General features: G+C 30.8%; 2 protein-coding genes across 4 annotated transcripts in view; both read right to left on the bottom strand.

Annotated features, from left to right (window-relative positions):
• LOC143910435 (uncharacterized) overlaps positions 1-16,810 on the bottom strand; it is a 448,390-nt gene that overhangs the window by 283,359 nt on the left and 148,221 nt on the right. The gene's annotated exons all lie outside the window — the stretch shown is intronic.
• Positions 126-16,556, bottom strand: LOC143910431 (RUN and FYVE domain-containing protein 2). Of its 3 annotated transcripts, none has more exons than XM_077428898.1 (14): positions 14,989-16,556; positions 13,192-13,370; positions 10,730-10,839; positions 10,446-10,653; positions 10,187-10,365; positions 9,977-10,113; positions 9,840-9,904; positions 9,629-9,763; positions 9,403-9,543; positions 5,039-5,136; positions 1,871-2,012; positions 1,727-1,801; positions 364-618; positions 126-294 (listed from the first exon to the last, which is right to left on the bottom strand). In XM_077428898.1, exons 1-14 carry the CDS (start codon positions 15,158-15,160, stop codon positions 169-171), a joined length of 2,022 nt encoding a protein of 673 aa, XP_077285024.1. In that variant the 5' UTR covers positions 15,161-16,556; the 3' UTR covers positions 126-168. The 3 variants fall into 3 exon arrangements, with proteins under 3 accessions (XP_077285024.1, XP_077285023.1, XP_077285022.1); XM_077428897.1 differs by having other exon boundaries at positions 13,183-13,370; positions 14,989-15,365; XM_077428896.1 differs by lacking the exon at positions 14,989-16,556 and adding an exon at positions 13,495-14,104.

Below are 16,810 nucleotides of genomic sequence, written 5' to 3'. Positions count from 1 at the left end.
ACAAAAATAATGACTCCTACAAAATGATTTAAAAATGTCTCAATTTTCGTACTTGTCACGTCGTCAATAAGCTACGAACGACGACATATCATAGTTTGGCAGCCGAAAGGTTAATATTATTTTTTATCGAGTGAGAGTTATCAAATTTGTACTTGTCTTTTATTAATCTCATGACCTAGAAAGGGTTTGACTACATTTGTCACACACACGTACAGGACGACTACGACCTTCCAATGCAACTGATGTCTCGCTACAAGCTCCGCAAAATATTTCTCCACATCGTCTGCAATGATGCTGCAAAATAAATAACACTAAGAATCATATACCAGATTAATTATGGACTTGGAATATAAGTTAACGTACCTTTCGCCTCGTCAGATTGAAATCTTTATCACACGCTTTACACCTCACCGCTTGACTATCGCTAGCCCAGCCAGCCTTATTATTCTTTCCAAGATCTTCTTTTTTAGTAACTTCATTACCTTCAACACGTTCCATCAGTTCGGCCACTTTTAACTTATCGGAACTGAGAGCGTCTCCCACTTCTTCAAGAGCAATCTGTGCTTCGGCAAATTGTTTACGTAAAGCATCCAATTCTTCTTCCAAAGCAGCATTTTTCTGTATAAAAATTACAATTTACAGTTGTGTGCAATACATTTTAAACGATGTAAAAAAAATTCGAATGTGACCAACCCATGACTTTATATATGTATTTGAGGAATATAAGAACGTCACAAAACAAAATTCGATAATTAAACATACAAACACGCTCACACATACCGGTTATGAGAGCTGGCTCACGGACATTACACTCACATATAAATCACGCACGCGATAAATCACTCACGCGACAAATCGCTCACGGACATTACAGTCACAGATAAATCGCTCACGGGACAAATCACTCGCGTGACATTACGCTCACGGAATTATTAAAATAACGTACAAAAACGTTATTTTTTTACACAAGAATTATTCTATTATCTGTGATAGAATAGTGTGTTAATTCGTCACGATACGTTTAATTGTGTTTTGGAATAAATATTGTGTAAAAAATAACGTTCTTGTACGTTATTTCAATAATTCTGTGAGCGTAATGTCGCGTGAGCGGTTTATTATGCGAGTGTAATGTCCGTGAGCGAGTTGTGGCGTGAGTGAAATGTCGTGCGCGTAACGCCGTTGAGTCAAAGGTCCGGGAATGATTTGTCGCGGAACCGGAAAAATAGTGGCCACAAAATTTTTGACCTTTCTAAGACGAAAAAATCCCACTTCCAGTTTATTAAATTTAGTGATTTTTTATTATTTTTATTTCATCACAATATTAAGGTATAAAATTTATAATTTCTATTACATGTAAAATATTCAGTCTTGTTGGTTTAGCGGTTTGGGAGATAATGGAATTCAAAAACTTAAGAAAAAGAAGACACCTATGTACATATAAGGGGAGGTATCATTTCAGGTCAACTTAAAAATTAGAAAAAAATTTACGTCGTATCAATAAGAATTTCAGTAACCGATACTAAGTTTCAGTTCGATAAGACTAACTAACTTCAAAAAATCCCCAAAATACACAAACACACATACACACATTTTTTCTAGATCATGTAAACGTGATCAGTGATCGATTCTGAGTTCGAATCAGTCAAAATCATGAGTTCAAATTTTCGCATGATCACAAAACTTCATCTATTGTTACTACGTACATAGATAAAGTAAAAACACTTACAGTTTCAACCGATTTCATTTCTTGAATCGTTTGATTTAACTCGGAAATTTTTTCTCGGTCACTCATCATTGTTTCCTGTAATGAAAATTACGTTCAATTTACAACATTTCATCATAAAAGTAAAATTCATTTTAGAATCCACACCTGCAAAGCAACTCTCCATTCCCGTTCAATGCGTAGGTCGCTTTCAGCAGCAACAGCTGACCTCTCAGCTTCCGCAGTTCTTCCGCCAAGTGCCCTTACGGCTTCTTCGCCTTTAATACGTCCCTCTTTTTCAGACTTCAATCTAAGATTTGGTAAAAAAATATTAACATTCTTGACAATATAACATATCATAAATATCAATATCATGCAGGAATTGAAATTTCAAACCTAATAGTGAAGTTATTTCAGTTTTTTCTTACATTTACACTAAAAATTTCCATTGAATCCCATTCCTCACATAATATTCAAAGTCCAAATATTAATTTTCGAATAAACTTTCATACAATAATAAGTTATATCGACTTAATTGCATTGTTAGATAGTTGTAAATTATAGTCATAATTTCTCTCTTCAGATAGCGATGGCAAATTATACTTTATTCAGTGTATTGTTTTTTTTAGTTGTGTTTATATAATAATTGAGTGCATAATTTTTTTTTGTATATAATAAAAAGGAATAATATATAATAAAATAAAGCAACTAAGATATTGGCAAACCAAGAATATAAAATTTAAAATTTTACAATTCTAATTACAAATAAATTTAATATTATCATTAATTCTTCGCTCTTTCTCAGATAAAACAATAATAATATGTGGAATAATGATACTGGTGTGAAAGCATTATAATAAATAAAAATAATTACAAAAATAAAAATATAAACTAGCTTTAAACAATATGAAGCAAAATAATAATAAAGATAGTATAAAACATAAATAAAAATGAAACAATAAACAACATAATCTAAGCTACTTAAAATAAAAATATAAATACATAAATAGTGTAATCAATTAAAAAACTTTAATTTTATGCATATAAATTTATTACAAACAATCAATATTACAAAAAGCTGTCAACAAATCCATTTCGCAGAACAATAAGTCGAAGCACAATTATGATGCTTATATGACTATATAAATTATATTAAGTTAAGTAATATTTTAAAAAGTAAAAATCAGTTCAATACATTCGTCAAATCAAATATTGAAATAGTTAAATATCAACAATGAGATTTTTAAATAACAATTTGCATATGAATAATCAATTATTAAGCTGCCCTTTATTTGACTACCACTGACAAAATCTTGATCCACACTGGACTCAATATTAGTCAACTACACATTTGTAATGGATTAAATTTGATAAAGCAAATATTTATGCACGTTACTACATATTATACAAAACAATGGAACAGAAAAGAAAAAGCATGGATGAAATTGTTTTAAAAATACACAATAAATATAATAGCTATGTAAAGTTAAAAATCGAAATACATGACTGTTCATATTATTCATATAAAACGAATATATTGTAAAAAAACAAAATAAATGCTCAATATATTAATATATATATATATATATATATATATATATATATATATATATATATATATATATATATATATATATATATATATATATATATATATATATATATATATGTATATAATTGTGAATGTGTAATTGATCGTCTATAAAAATACTTTGGCAAAAAAGATACATTTCTACATTAAATATTTATAAATATTGAAAGTTTCCTTTCTATTTAATTTTAAATAGATTTAATATAGATCTTATATGTGTGCACTTCAAAGTTATTAGCCGATTATTGCTGTATTAATTCATCATTTGAACAAGGCTACAAGCAGTGTATCAAAATTGAGGTTATGTGAAAAAATTGTTGCTTTTAAATATGTATGTTATAAAATTTACGCCCATCAAATCGGAAAAATTCATATATAAACAGTTTATATGCAGAGCACTGCTTAGATTCAATTGATTTTCATGTATCTTAGACATGTACGGGTTAAACATGTTAACACCAAAAGCTGTGCATATATTTGTCTACATATACATACATATAATATAATATGAACTACATTTTTCTATCATTGATCATTTTTTTAGCATAGAAGAAAGTGTTGTTTTCATCGTATATTTATAAAAAAAATACTTGACACACTCTTATACATATATAAAATACTGTTTAATATTCATCACTTACAATAAATGAAATACATTAATATCACAAATAAATATTACAATATATTTAACGCAATGTCAACGTAAACTAAACACAATTTAATCGATAGGTTTGCCAACATCTTAATTACACGTTCCGATAAATAGTAATTGAAGAAAAAATTATACATATCAATGAAGCAAATTGTTGACTCGGATCATATACAAGAAATACACACAATCTAAATCAACAATCTGCTTCACGATCATCGCTGACTAGACACGCCATTTAAAATATAATAACTAGTAAGTAAATTTGGCCTTATATCTAGACAAAGAGATCAATTATCTATATATACTGTATTTTTAAATTTAATAAAAGTTCCATAATACGAGCCCGAAACGGAACAAGTTTTCCATTTCAATCCACAATACAATCACGCAATGCAATAAATATATAACTTACAACTATTCTTCATATCGAAAATATAAATTAATATTTAGAAGTGTCGTTTTGTTCCCTATTAATTCATTTTGTTACCATCAAAAATCACATAATCCGACGTGCAAACACTCAAAACAGTTCAATTTGTCCACTCAACTTCAAAGTTCACTATATATTTCACTATAATATCTATCTTCAATTACCATTCCAGACCATTTGAAACTCAACACTGCATATTACACATTTGGTACTTTAGAGGAATCAACGACAAGAATCATTCGGCACAGAGAGCGTCGTATTTTAGACATTGTTTATTTTCATCATTGTATTTGGTATGCTTTCACATGGTACATAAAAAAGTATAATAAGTGCACATTATTATGTATGTAGACTCTTTAAAGTATGAATATATAGAAATATATACGCACACAATGTTTGCAAATGCGCGCGTACCTATTACACATGTATACTATATATATTTACCAGCCAAAAAATCAGTGCCGTACTAAATATTGTACAACGAATTGTTTATCTATCTTGTGTGCAATAATTCCAAGCCTGACATCGAAAGCAAACAAACAAACATCGAAATAATAATTCAAACAGTCATCTTTATTATTTGAATTTGTAAGCACCAATATATGTATTTATATTTAACCAAAATAAATATACCAGACATACAGAAAAATAGATATAACCTACTTTTCATCAAGATGTTCAATAGTTTTTCCCATAGATTCAGTCTTTTCTTCCAATTTCGTAATCACTTCTGTCTTATGTTTCAACGAACTTTCGCACACCTAAAACAATCAATTTTAACCATAAAAGAAACGATAAATAATGCTTTTTTTTTTAAATAATTTACGACGTGCAACGGTATTTTCTCTTCTCCATATACTCAATATTCATAATTCCTAAATTTATTCAAATACTTATAACAATACAAGACATTGAAATTACATCTTATTAGACTAGAAATATTTTTACCCGCCATTTTTTAATATTATATAATATAATACATACAATAATACGTTGCAAAAATAAACTTTTGAAAATCGCATTCAATTCTTTAATGATATTAATTATATTTTTGAAATTTAATTATTATACATATTATATATTGATTATTTATATTAATTTGCATTTTTATAAAATAGCAAAAAACACAAAAAATTATGTGATATGTGACTTAAAATACATTTGAGTAGTTCAAATTAATTTTATAGAAATTATATATAACCATTTTCAAAAGACCAATGCTTATGTATATCGAAAAATAAAGTAAAAAGAACACAATACATTTAATTAAGGTTGTGGCTATTTGCAGGTACTATATTTGCGAATTATTGGCTATTTGCAGGTACTAAATCTGCGAATTATTGGCTATTTGTAGGTACTATATCTGCAACAGGCGCAAAGCCTTCTGCGCATGCGCGTGAACTGTCACTGTCAGTTTGTTTACTGTTAAAATTTTGTTTTAAGTCGCTTAAAATTTAGTTAGAACTCGTAAAGTAAAAAATATAATCCAAATTAGTTAATATTATGAATTGTTAGAGAATTATTATCATATACAACGTATAATACCTATGTACATACAAGTACAAGCCGCGAACTAGCTAAATGATATAAATCTATTATATCAACGTGCGAAATTTATTTGCCTCATGTATAATGAACGATTGATTAAACAAGTCTAGCATACATTAAATGTAAGAAATTATAATCAGATTATAAGTTCACGCCATGTGCAGAAGACTTTGCGCCTGTCGCAGATATAGTACCTGCAAATAGCCAATAATTCACAGATAAAGTGCCTGCAAATAGTCAATAATTCGCAGATATAGTACCTGCAAATAGCCACGATCATAATAAATTGTAAATAAAAAAAATTGACTAGAAACAACTATGCAAATACATATATACTATGACTTAAAATTATCAATTTAGAATATTGGGTATATATACAACGTTATTTAACACAATTGTAAGGAACTTGCGACACTTTTTTTTTGACAAATTAAAATTCAATAACACACATGTGTAGAATTTACGCTATAAATGACTATTTTACTAACAATTATGACTAAGCTCTCGTGTATTACATAGCAAGAGGATTTGCATCAGCTGAAGAAGCAGTAGTGTCGTCGTTCTTTTTTATTTTTGATTTAAATGGAGGTATTTCTTTTAAGTCCATCTTTTTACTGGGCGGTTGACCTTCGTTTTCTTTGCATTTCAAAACTTTCGTATTGTCCAAGCTGTGGTGAGAGTTGTTACTCCTAGATTTTCCATCGCCTTGTGGAGATTTGAGATTCTTTTCAAGACCGGCTGAAGTGGGCGTTTTTGCTGCCTTCCCGTCGTTCTCTTGATTTATAAGATGATTGTACTTTTCTAAGTTGTTCAGAATCTTACCGATTTGCTCCGCTTTTGACTGCAAACGCGATACCATTTCGCCCTTCTGTGTCAGTTCCGATTCGCATTCCTTCATTCCAACATTTATGAAGCCAAATATTATTAGTATAAAAATTAATTTGACGAAAATATATTTCTTAAATAAGGCTATTATTTTATGACAAGAAAACACCCCAACGAATTTATATTTTTATTTACAACAATTATAATCATTTTATTTACAAAAATAAAGATATCAGATCTAAATATGTATTCCCAGTACGTACTACAAATTAATAAAAAAAATCTGTTTCCAAAAGACTAACATAATAAAATACAGTATGTATCCAAAAATCATTCATTTTATGTATATATTTCAAATTTGTAATAAGTGTTTTAGATAAAAAGCCCCAAAGAATCTGATTGAAAATTATTTTGATAGAGGATATTTTATAGAACAGGTAAATGCATGCATATAATAAAGTAAAAAAAAATTTAAATGCTTAATGGGACACGAAAAGTGATTAAAAATAATTAAAATCTAAGCTAAAAATTTTATTATAAATTAAAAACGAAATAATTAATATGCTTTGTATTAATTTTTGATGGAACGATGAATTAAAGCAGAGCAAAATTAATTATTAATGGTTAAACAAATGCAATAAGTAAATAAATGAATAATGATCATTAACTATACAGTAATTGAATGACCGGGAATGAATGACATATGGCATATCAAGATTAAGATGACAAGTATGAGATGAAAGATGTACATATATATGTAGGTAATGATCCCTCAGGATCATCAGTTTCATAATTATTTTCAAATGCTTTACATTTTTAATGTATTTTTCTACAAACATCAGACAAGTATCGGGCGGCTTCCTATACCTTAAATATAGAGACACGTATTTTGGGCATTTTGCCATAAATGCTCAATAGATGCTAAAATTCGTAAAATATGCGAATAGAGAAATTTGCATAAAATTTATAAAATTAATAGATAATTTAGAAGGGTCTTCCTATCCCTTTGCCCATTTACTATTTGGAAAAATTGAGGAGATAAAACAGAGCTTGCAGTTACCATAGACGGTATTTTTCCTGTCGAAATCAAGCAACTGCTTTTGTCTACTACTGTAAATAAAAGAAGACAGTTGGAGTTATGTATCCAAAAGACTGCCCAAAAAAGCGTCTTAAAACTAGAATCGCATTCGAGGCTAAATGAAACAGATCTATTCCTCCAAACATTGAGTAAACTATTCAATCCATCTGTGGCAGCTACAAAATCTAATGTTAATGTTTAAAATAAACAGTTTTGTTTTTTAAAAACCTGCCATTGTTTAATGTATTAACAGAGGCTCAATGTTTGAAAGGATATCATCACTCTTTTAGACAATTAATAGAGAATATAAAAAGTGAATCCACGCCGGATATATTGCTATTATAATGGGAACAAAAATGGAATATGAAGAGTTTGGTTTTGCAGCTCTAAAATCTATTTGGTGTCCCGTCAATACTGAGGATGCTGAAAGGTATTTTAGTAAATACAATACCATTGTTACCGATCGTCGCACGAAATATGCTCGATGTTGACTTTTAATAAATTTTAATTGGCATTATATTTTTATATTCATATTTTGTGTCTTTGTATTTTTATATTCATGTTCTTTGTCTTTGTTTTTTTCTTTGTAATTTTAATTACAAAACATTTTTGAATTTTTCTATTATTTTTTAATTGTTGTGTTGTCTTTAAATATTATATATGTACATATATACATTTTATTAAAATTCTTAGAAATTGTTTATTTAAAATTAAACTCTTCATAAAAACAGATGCTAAATAGACGCTAAAATTGAACATTTTTAATGCCCTAAAACTCTAAAATGCAAAATGAAAATGCTAAAATTGATAAAAATAGATGCCCAAAATACGTGTCTCTACTTATATATTATATATATGCATTAAAACTTAAATTTTTTCATGCTGAAAAGAATATATGAATCAGCCATAAACTATTTGCAAAGAATTAAATGTACCGATAAATAAATATTGTTTAAAATATCCCAACACACACAGTTCTACAAAATATTATTCCGGAATCAGCACCATTACAAAGAAGTAATTTGACGTATATAAAGTCAAAAATGAATAAAACAAAAACCTAACATCTTGATTGAGTAGTCTGTGGGATTGAAGACATTTAAAAATTTTTTAGAATGTAATAAATACATACTCTAGAACGATAAAGATAAAGTTTGATGTGCACAGCATTTATATTCTCCATGCATATGTACATCTACTATTCCTAGAATGTACATTATATGAAGATATATGTATGTGAAGAAAAATATTTTTTATCGTGCTTTTTTAGGATGAAGTGATATTAAAAGTATGAAGATAAAAAAATGACGGTAAATACAGTAAAAGTAAAAATCAAAAATTACTTATATTTATGAATACATGAATGGTGTACAATTGTAAATAATGCGTCAAAGAATAAACATTATGATAAACTTATATTTAAAAACGTATTAAACATCTACGATACGAGAACATTGCTAAATACATATTTGATACATGCTACAATAATCAAGGTGTAAATATATTGTATTATAAAATCACAAATTCAACCTTAATAGTAAACAACAACAAAAAAAATAGAAAATCATTAAATTACCTGAAGTTTACGATACATTTCTAAATTAATAAGTTTGATATCGTCCAGTTGTCGTCGCAATGAAACGATAGTATCTTGCTTATCGTGAATGTCTTTTTCCAGAAGTTTCATCGCAACTTCCATTTCAGCTTTCAAACACATCTTGAAACATATTTATAAAAAACAAAACAATCATTTCAAATCTAATAAACACAATCGATATGATTTAAAATAGCATTTAAGTAACCTGGAGTTCAAGTTCTTTTTGCAATTCACGGCGTTTGCTTTTTTCTTCTTCGGCTACTTTATGCAGTTCACTTTCTGATTCTTTCTCAGTTTCCTTCTCCTTTTCACTGTTTGAACTTTTGTTGCTGACTTTCTCCTTTAATAGCAACGTAACAGTGGTATTAATATACAACAAAAATTAATATAAAAACATTAGACAAACACTAAAATACCTCATCTTCATTGGAGTGAATTTCAGTTATTCTCAATCTATTATCGCGAGGATGTAAATCTTGTCCTTGAATAATAAGATTCAATAAGTTGCATATTAATATAACAGACACAATAATATAGTACGTAAATTAAATACCTAAAGCATGTTTTAATTGGTTATTTTCCTCGTACAACTGTATCATATTATTTTTCGAAATAGCTAGATCTTCTTTCATAAGAGCGTTTGTCGTTGTCAAAGCCTCCACTTTGGCTTGTAAATTAGCCACAGTCGCACTAAAATACAAAACAATTTAACAATATGCGACAAGTTTGCCTCAAATTCACTCACAAATCAATTAATATTTACTTCAAATGTCTATTCAATTCTTCTATGTAGTTCTTCTGATCTAAAACAGCGGCAATTTGTCGACGATGTGGACCAGGTGGTTGTGGTTGTGGTCCCGGAGAGTCGTTAGCTTCGTTTCCGGAACCTCTCAAGTACAATGAAAAATCTATTACGCCTTGTTGACTATCTAAATCTTCTTCCTGTATCCCATAATTAAAAATTTATCAACACGGTATAAGTAAGTTAAAAAATAGTAAACAAACTGAAGAAAACCACTAACCTTGACACACAGATTACAATCGATGACGTTTAATCCGAGAAGCAGGCCCATGATGACGACAGCTTCGTCGCTGAGCACGAGAGCATGCGGTTCAAAATATTCAGCAAGAGCCTGATCACGATGCTCCAACAACACACGTAGATAATCGGCAAGCTTTTTCTGCATCAAAGCTAAACGCAACCAAGCTCTAGCTCTGCCCATTGCAGTTCTAGAATACGGCAGAATGCTAAGTCAATGATGCTCATTTGAAGAAATAATACAAATCAAAATTGACTTTGAAATACCTGACGGTTGGTAAATCTCTTACACTGGCCGTAATATCTTGAGCTTCGGGAGCAAACTTCTCTACCATTTGTAAAATGTCCCACAGCTCTTTCTTAGGGCCGAGTAGTCCCTGATAATAATAAAACAATAGTAAATTAATATTCAATTTAATTTATGAAGGCACTGTGGAGCTTTGCAACATTGATCAATGTATCTATTATGACAGTCAAATAACCAGCAGCGTGGTTACATTATCATATCTTGCTATGGTCAGTTCGAGTTGCACTGGTTGCAGACCTTGGTTTGTGACCAGTTCAATCGTTTCCTATCAGAGTTTGTCAATTTTTCTGATTTTCATTGAAACTATTCCTGCAAAATTGGCTTTCCCTCCCCATTTCTCTCGCGAAATCTTGATTTATTATGTTATATATCAAGGTTCGCCGGGTTTCTCTCGATAGATGTCTCTGTGGATGATTGTATGTAGTATGAAAAATTCGTATTATTGTATAAATGTTTGTTGATCGTATTGTATACGATGTTTGCTATATTTGACCATAGATGTCATGTATAATTTCGAATTATGTAATAATTGTGTGTGTTTCTTGATCTTTATAGTACACTCGTCGCATTGGAGCGATCTGTAATGACGAGTGTACATACATAGATTGATTGGTTGAATAAAATAATACAAATTTTATAAGATATAGTGTGAAAAAGATAAAGTTATAGGCGTTTAAACAATTAAAATATCACAAAACGAGTGGGGGGCGGAAAGTCAAACAAACAAGGCAATATTTTATGGATTCTTAACAGATAGATGTAATAAGAATAGAGGGGCCCTTACGAATAAATAAACGTCTCTATAAATACGCTACATCGCACGGAAAACAATCGGATCAATTTACTTATAAAAATGTATCCCATGTTGTTTGTTGTGTGTTTCTGAATGTATTGTGCAATTTTTACCGATGCTTGCCCATCTTGCGAGTAATATAAACAAGCAGAGACGTTTTTATCGGACATACGTCGAGCACCAAGCGTCAAATACGACTGATGCTAAAATTATTTAGATCTGTCCGTGGACAGAATGTCACTTGACAACAAAAGAACACCTCAAGCCACTTCTATTAATATTACATTTCTCTGCCCTCCGATGTATATGACGATATGATGTTTCCTTCTCCGATGTTATGAGAAGGAAACATCATATGTACGTACTTATAATGAAAAATATAAACAATTAGTGTAATGTAAAAAAAGAGGTAGCAAATTTATACTATTACTAGTGTTGTGCCCGATGAAATATCATCGCATGGGTTATGGCATATTGAGTTATTAAATAAAAAAATAAATAAAAGAAATTTGTCAGTCCTGTGTTTGATTCGCACGCGGTCGTATTTTTATCAAATACCTTTTAAATATATTTAATTTAATATTTATATATTAATTGTTTAATATGAAAAAAAAATGGTAAAAATACCTACCTACCTACATATAAACAATAGAAAAATTAATTAATTAAATAAATATTCAATATATGGCGCTAAATTATCAGATACTTATTTCCCTAGAAGAAACATTGGTAGCAAACAGTATATATAGAAGTTTTTTGTTGATCTGTTATTATGTTTTTGTTGGCAGTGTTTTAACTGTGACGTACATATGTACATATGTCGAATCGAAACGACTATTATAGTACGGCGAGCGTTATATTACACACTCAGAATAGCGCTATTATATATACATATATAAGCCAGCAGTTTGGCTTAATGATAGCATATATATTTAGCACCACTGCGATCACTAGTTCGATTCACCAAACTGCTGGTTAGATTTGGGGATTTGTGACTCCAAATTGATCGTTTCTCTATCAGAGTTTGCCAATTTTATCTGATCATTGTTGAAACGATTTCTGAAAATTAGTAATAGATCATTTTCCTGTATACATAATTTGTAAAAATTATGCACAGAAATCTGAAATCTATAGATGTCTCTATAATTTCGTGTTTATTATGTGTATAAAAATTGTAATAATAATTGTGCACAAAATCTAAAAATAATCCATATATGTCTCTATGATTATTATTTCTGTACTTGATTAATTATTGTATTCGATGTTTATTGAACGTATTGTATACGTTGTCTGACCGTTCTCGTACACTCGTCGTATTGGAGCGATCTGTAATGACGCGTGTACATTGATTGTAATAAAATATAACATCTCCACAATGCCTTAGTAAATGAAATAAAGTATACATGATAAAACATTCTATAGGTAAATATTATTTAAATGAAACATAAAATGCCAAACACTTGACATAATATGAATGCATTTATTATATTTACATTTGATAGTGAGTTTAAACAGGTTATTTATAAATAATACAATATAAATGATACGTTAATAAAGTAAAAAAAAAAAATACTACAATTGATAATCTTTATCAAAATGCTGTATTTTATGAATACATACAGATAATACCTTTTTCGGTTTCAGACCATGTCGCAATACATGTTCCAGGACGATGAAAAAGTGCCTCAACGGAAGGTGATCCGTGTCCAGCATACGGCCATAGCGTAGTGATTGTTCAATCAGTTCTTTCACAACCAGCTTTGAAATGTTGACTAAATTACTACGCTCGATAACGACGGGATCGCGATCTACAAACAAAGAAAGGCAAAATATATACATATGGACTAACATTGCACGTGAATGTCCGATGAAAAGTATGCAGGGGCTGGAAATTGTGAAGACGAACGAGTTGTATGTATATTGAAACAATACCGATTATCGGAGACGTTTGATCTTCGGGTGAGGTGACCTGATCGGCCTGCGAATACGACTCTTGCATGTCGACGTCTTGAAGTTCTTTCAGGCAGAGCCATTCGCCGTCGACGGACACGCGAAAGTTGCACAGATAGATGGTGTCCTGTGCGCCGGCCATGTCAGGATCTGATGAACCCACCGGCACTGATGTTTCGCCTTCCAGGGGAGAGTCTCCCGAAGTCGCCAAAGAACGCATTGAAGATATACGACTGTGCTAACGCTTGCAAATTAAAAGGTAGAAGCGAGCGCCGAGCTGAAGAGAAACTCCTTCAGCCAAAAACGATATTTATAGTCTCACTATATGTGAATGTAAAGCACGCGAATTAAACACACATCACTGCGAGTCAACGTATAGTGGAATTATTTTCACTTGCAATATGACAGGAGACATATTGAAATGTCAACTTTGAGCTATTCTTTATTTCGATGGTGGATTCTTTGTTTCGAGGGTGCACTGTTTGCTGAGGGTGTAGTTTGTGTCGGGAAATGCAGTCAGTTGCCAAAGGTAGCTTTAGAGGAATGCGAGAAATGCAAGAATACGACACGGCACAAGCGACCGTGTTGACTCATAACATTATTGATTTTCAGCAAGTACATAGACATGCTTCTCGCATACTCTGGGAGGGGTGGAAGCAACAGATCAATACAAAGAAGGGGATGTAAAAGCGCCATCTGTTGACGCAACTCTCAAACTTTTCGTATAAGATTTTGCTCTGAAAAGGGATTCATGATTCTGTACGCGAAACTTGACACGCAAAAACTTATTCATACAATAATTAAACTGAAAATTTTTCAATACATATTTAGATTTTATTCCAAAAAATTGGAACCATTTTTTTTAATACATTGATAAAATCTATAAACATACATATAAAATACCTAATTCGACTACCCATTTTGTAATAATAGTTCATTTTAATTTAAAAAATCGATAATTAAATCAATAAATTGATGACAAAATTTTGTGTCAGTGTTTAGACGTGTCTTATATTTCGAAAATTTTACATAAAAGCAATTTATAAATATATATTTTTTTGATAAATTTCCGAAAAATAAAATAAAAACAACTGTAAATTTCATTATGTATTTAAAACATCTATTATTTTCTCTGAATTTGAGAAATATTATATAATGTATGTACATATATCTTGAAGACATTTTATTAACACACTATCATTTGATTCTTTTCAATATACATATAATAACATAGATCAAAAATAAAAATAACAATACAATAAAAAATATTGTTTTTCATACAAGGAAATGAAAAACTCGCTTTTTTCCGATGACAATGGCGTTGTATGAATATTTAATTGATTTGATCATTATGAAATGTAATTATGGTGACTTTATAGTTTAGTAGTACACTTTAATGATCAATGGTTTTAATGAGTCTGAATCAGCATGAAAGTCCGCTGGGTAATAGTCGAATAATAATAGGGGTATAATTACTGAGTTTGATGGATTCCGGTCGAACTCCAGGCCTTGAGACGAGCAATTCCGGCCAAATATCGGTCCCCGCTGAGGAAACGGAAGTCAGACGACCGGAAGTGGCCCCCTCCACACCTGTCTCCCCGCCGCCACCCTCAACGCAAGCCACGGCGCCATCCGCTCCTTCCGACATCGCAACATTCAACTGTCACTTTGACGTTTGTTGTTCCACACCTTTTTGCAACGGCCTTAAAGCATCTTATAATAACCATGACTTCAATACTATTTCGTTTAGTTAGATCAAATAAGAAGAACCACAACACTACACTGGCCACTCCCATTATAACCAGGGCTGAAGTAATAATCAGAATTTTATTCATTAATGCCAGTTGATTTTCCTGTTTTCAATAATCAAAAATACTTGTACTCAATAATATCATATACAGGTCTGTTACTGAGAGTTAGCGCAAACAAATGCGCTTGGGTTGTGTAAAACGACGCTCTGTCCCCTTCGCGCGCTTCTGTGCGAGATCAAGAACGCGCCAACTCACGGTAATAGGGTAAAGGGATTATTCCGCAAAAAAGGGATCTCGCGCAAGTCAATAAAATCTCTATCACGGAACATCTGGCACTCGAGTTCTCGTTAGAACAATATTTCGCGTGTGAGTTTTTAGGTGCCACATGCTTCTTGATCAACCGCTGTACTCTGTGAGGTGGACTACATGCCATCTCGCTTGCACCAACGCTATCAGCGTCACAAATGTATACTCAATGAAAGCCTTTCTATCGCAATTACCGCTCGAGTTAGAACTTTTATATAAAAAAATATATTTTGAGATACAAAAAAAACTAGCCAAGTAAAACCAAAATAGCAAATAAAAAAAATATATTTTTTACTTTTAAAATTTGTTAGACAATTAATTATATTTTAAAGTAATTAAATATCACAATCAATAGGAAAAACATCTGACTATTGATTCCAATACTCACTTTGAGCACAGCAATACTAGATTTTGAGTTAAAGACCACAAAAGCCAAAAAACTGTAAAAATTGCGCTTTTTTTTTTTAAGGTTGTGACCATTTGCAGGTACTATATCTGCTACAGGCGCAAAGCCTTCTGCGCATACGCGTGAACTTATAATCCGATTATAATTTCTTACATTTAATGTATGCTAGACTTGTTTAATCAATCGTTCATTATACATGAGGCAAATAAATTTCGCACGTTATTATAATAGATTTACATGTATAGAGGTATTATACGTTGTATATGATAATAATTTTCTAACAATTAATAATATTAACTAATTTGGATTATATTTTTTACTCTACGTCACTTTACGAGTTCGAACTAAATTTTAAGAGGTTTAAAACAAAATTTCAACAGTAAACACGCTGACAGTGACAGTTCACGCGCATGCGCAGAAGGCTTTGCGCCTGTAGCAGATACAGTACCTGCAAATAGCCAATAATTTGCAGATATAGTACCTGCAAATAGCCACAACCTTTTTTAAACACTCATATCTCGTAAACGATCGTAAACCAACAAAAATCATTATCATATCATATCCCCTTTAAGAATCCCCATACTCTGATTCTACTCTATTACAGTTTGGTTCGTAGTAATATGGAGTATGCCTCAATCATATGGTCTCCCTATTACCAAACTCACATTGAGCATTTAGAAACAATCCAGAAGCGTTTTTTGCGCCATTTATCCTATAAGACTAGTCTTAAAAAACTGTTACCATCTTATAATGACAGACTTTCTTTTTTCCATATTGCAAGTTTGTCTCAGCGTAGAAAGGTTTCTGGTTTGTTAATTATATATAAGATTGCTAA

Source organism: Arctopsyche grandis, chromosome 4 (genome assembly GCF_051622035.1).
Source record: "Arctopsyche grandis isolate Sample6627 chromosome 4, ASM5162203v2, whole genome shotgun sequence".
Classification (NCBI taxonomy): domain Eukaryota; kingdom Metazoa; phylum Arthropoda; class Insecta; order Trichoptera; family Hydropsychidae; genus Arctopsyche; species Arctopsyche grandis.
The sequence above is the reverse complement of the archived record's forward strand: the minus strand, read 5'-3'. Positions and strand labels throughout refer to the sequence as shown.

What these genes read in the sequence shown, in the direction of transcription:
- LOC143910431 (XM_077428896.1), bottom strand. Translation starts at nt 13,732, where the DNA reads ATGCGTTCTTTGGCGACTTCGGGAGACTCTCCCCTGGAAGGCGAAACA. An exon ending in ATGGTCTGAAACCGAAAAAG is followed by an intron (nt 10,840 to 13,191) that starts GTATTATCTGTA and finishes TATTATTATCAG; the next exon opens with GGACTACTCGGCCCTAAGAA. An exon ending in ATTGTAATCTGTGTGTCAAG is followed by an intron (nt 10,366 to 10,445) that starts GTTAGTGGTTTT and finishes TATGGGATACAG; the next exon opens with GAAGAAGATTTAGATAGTCA.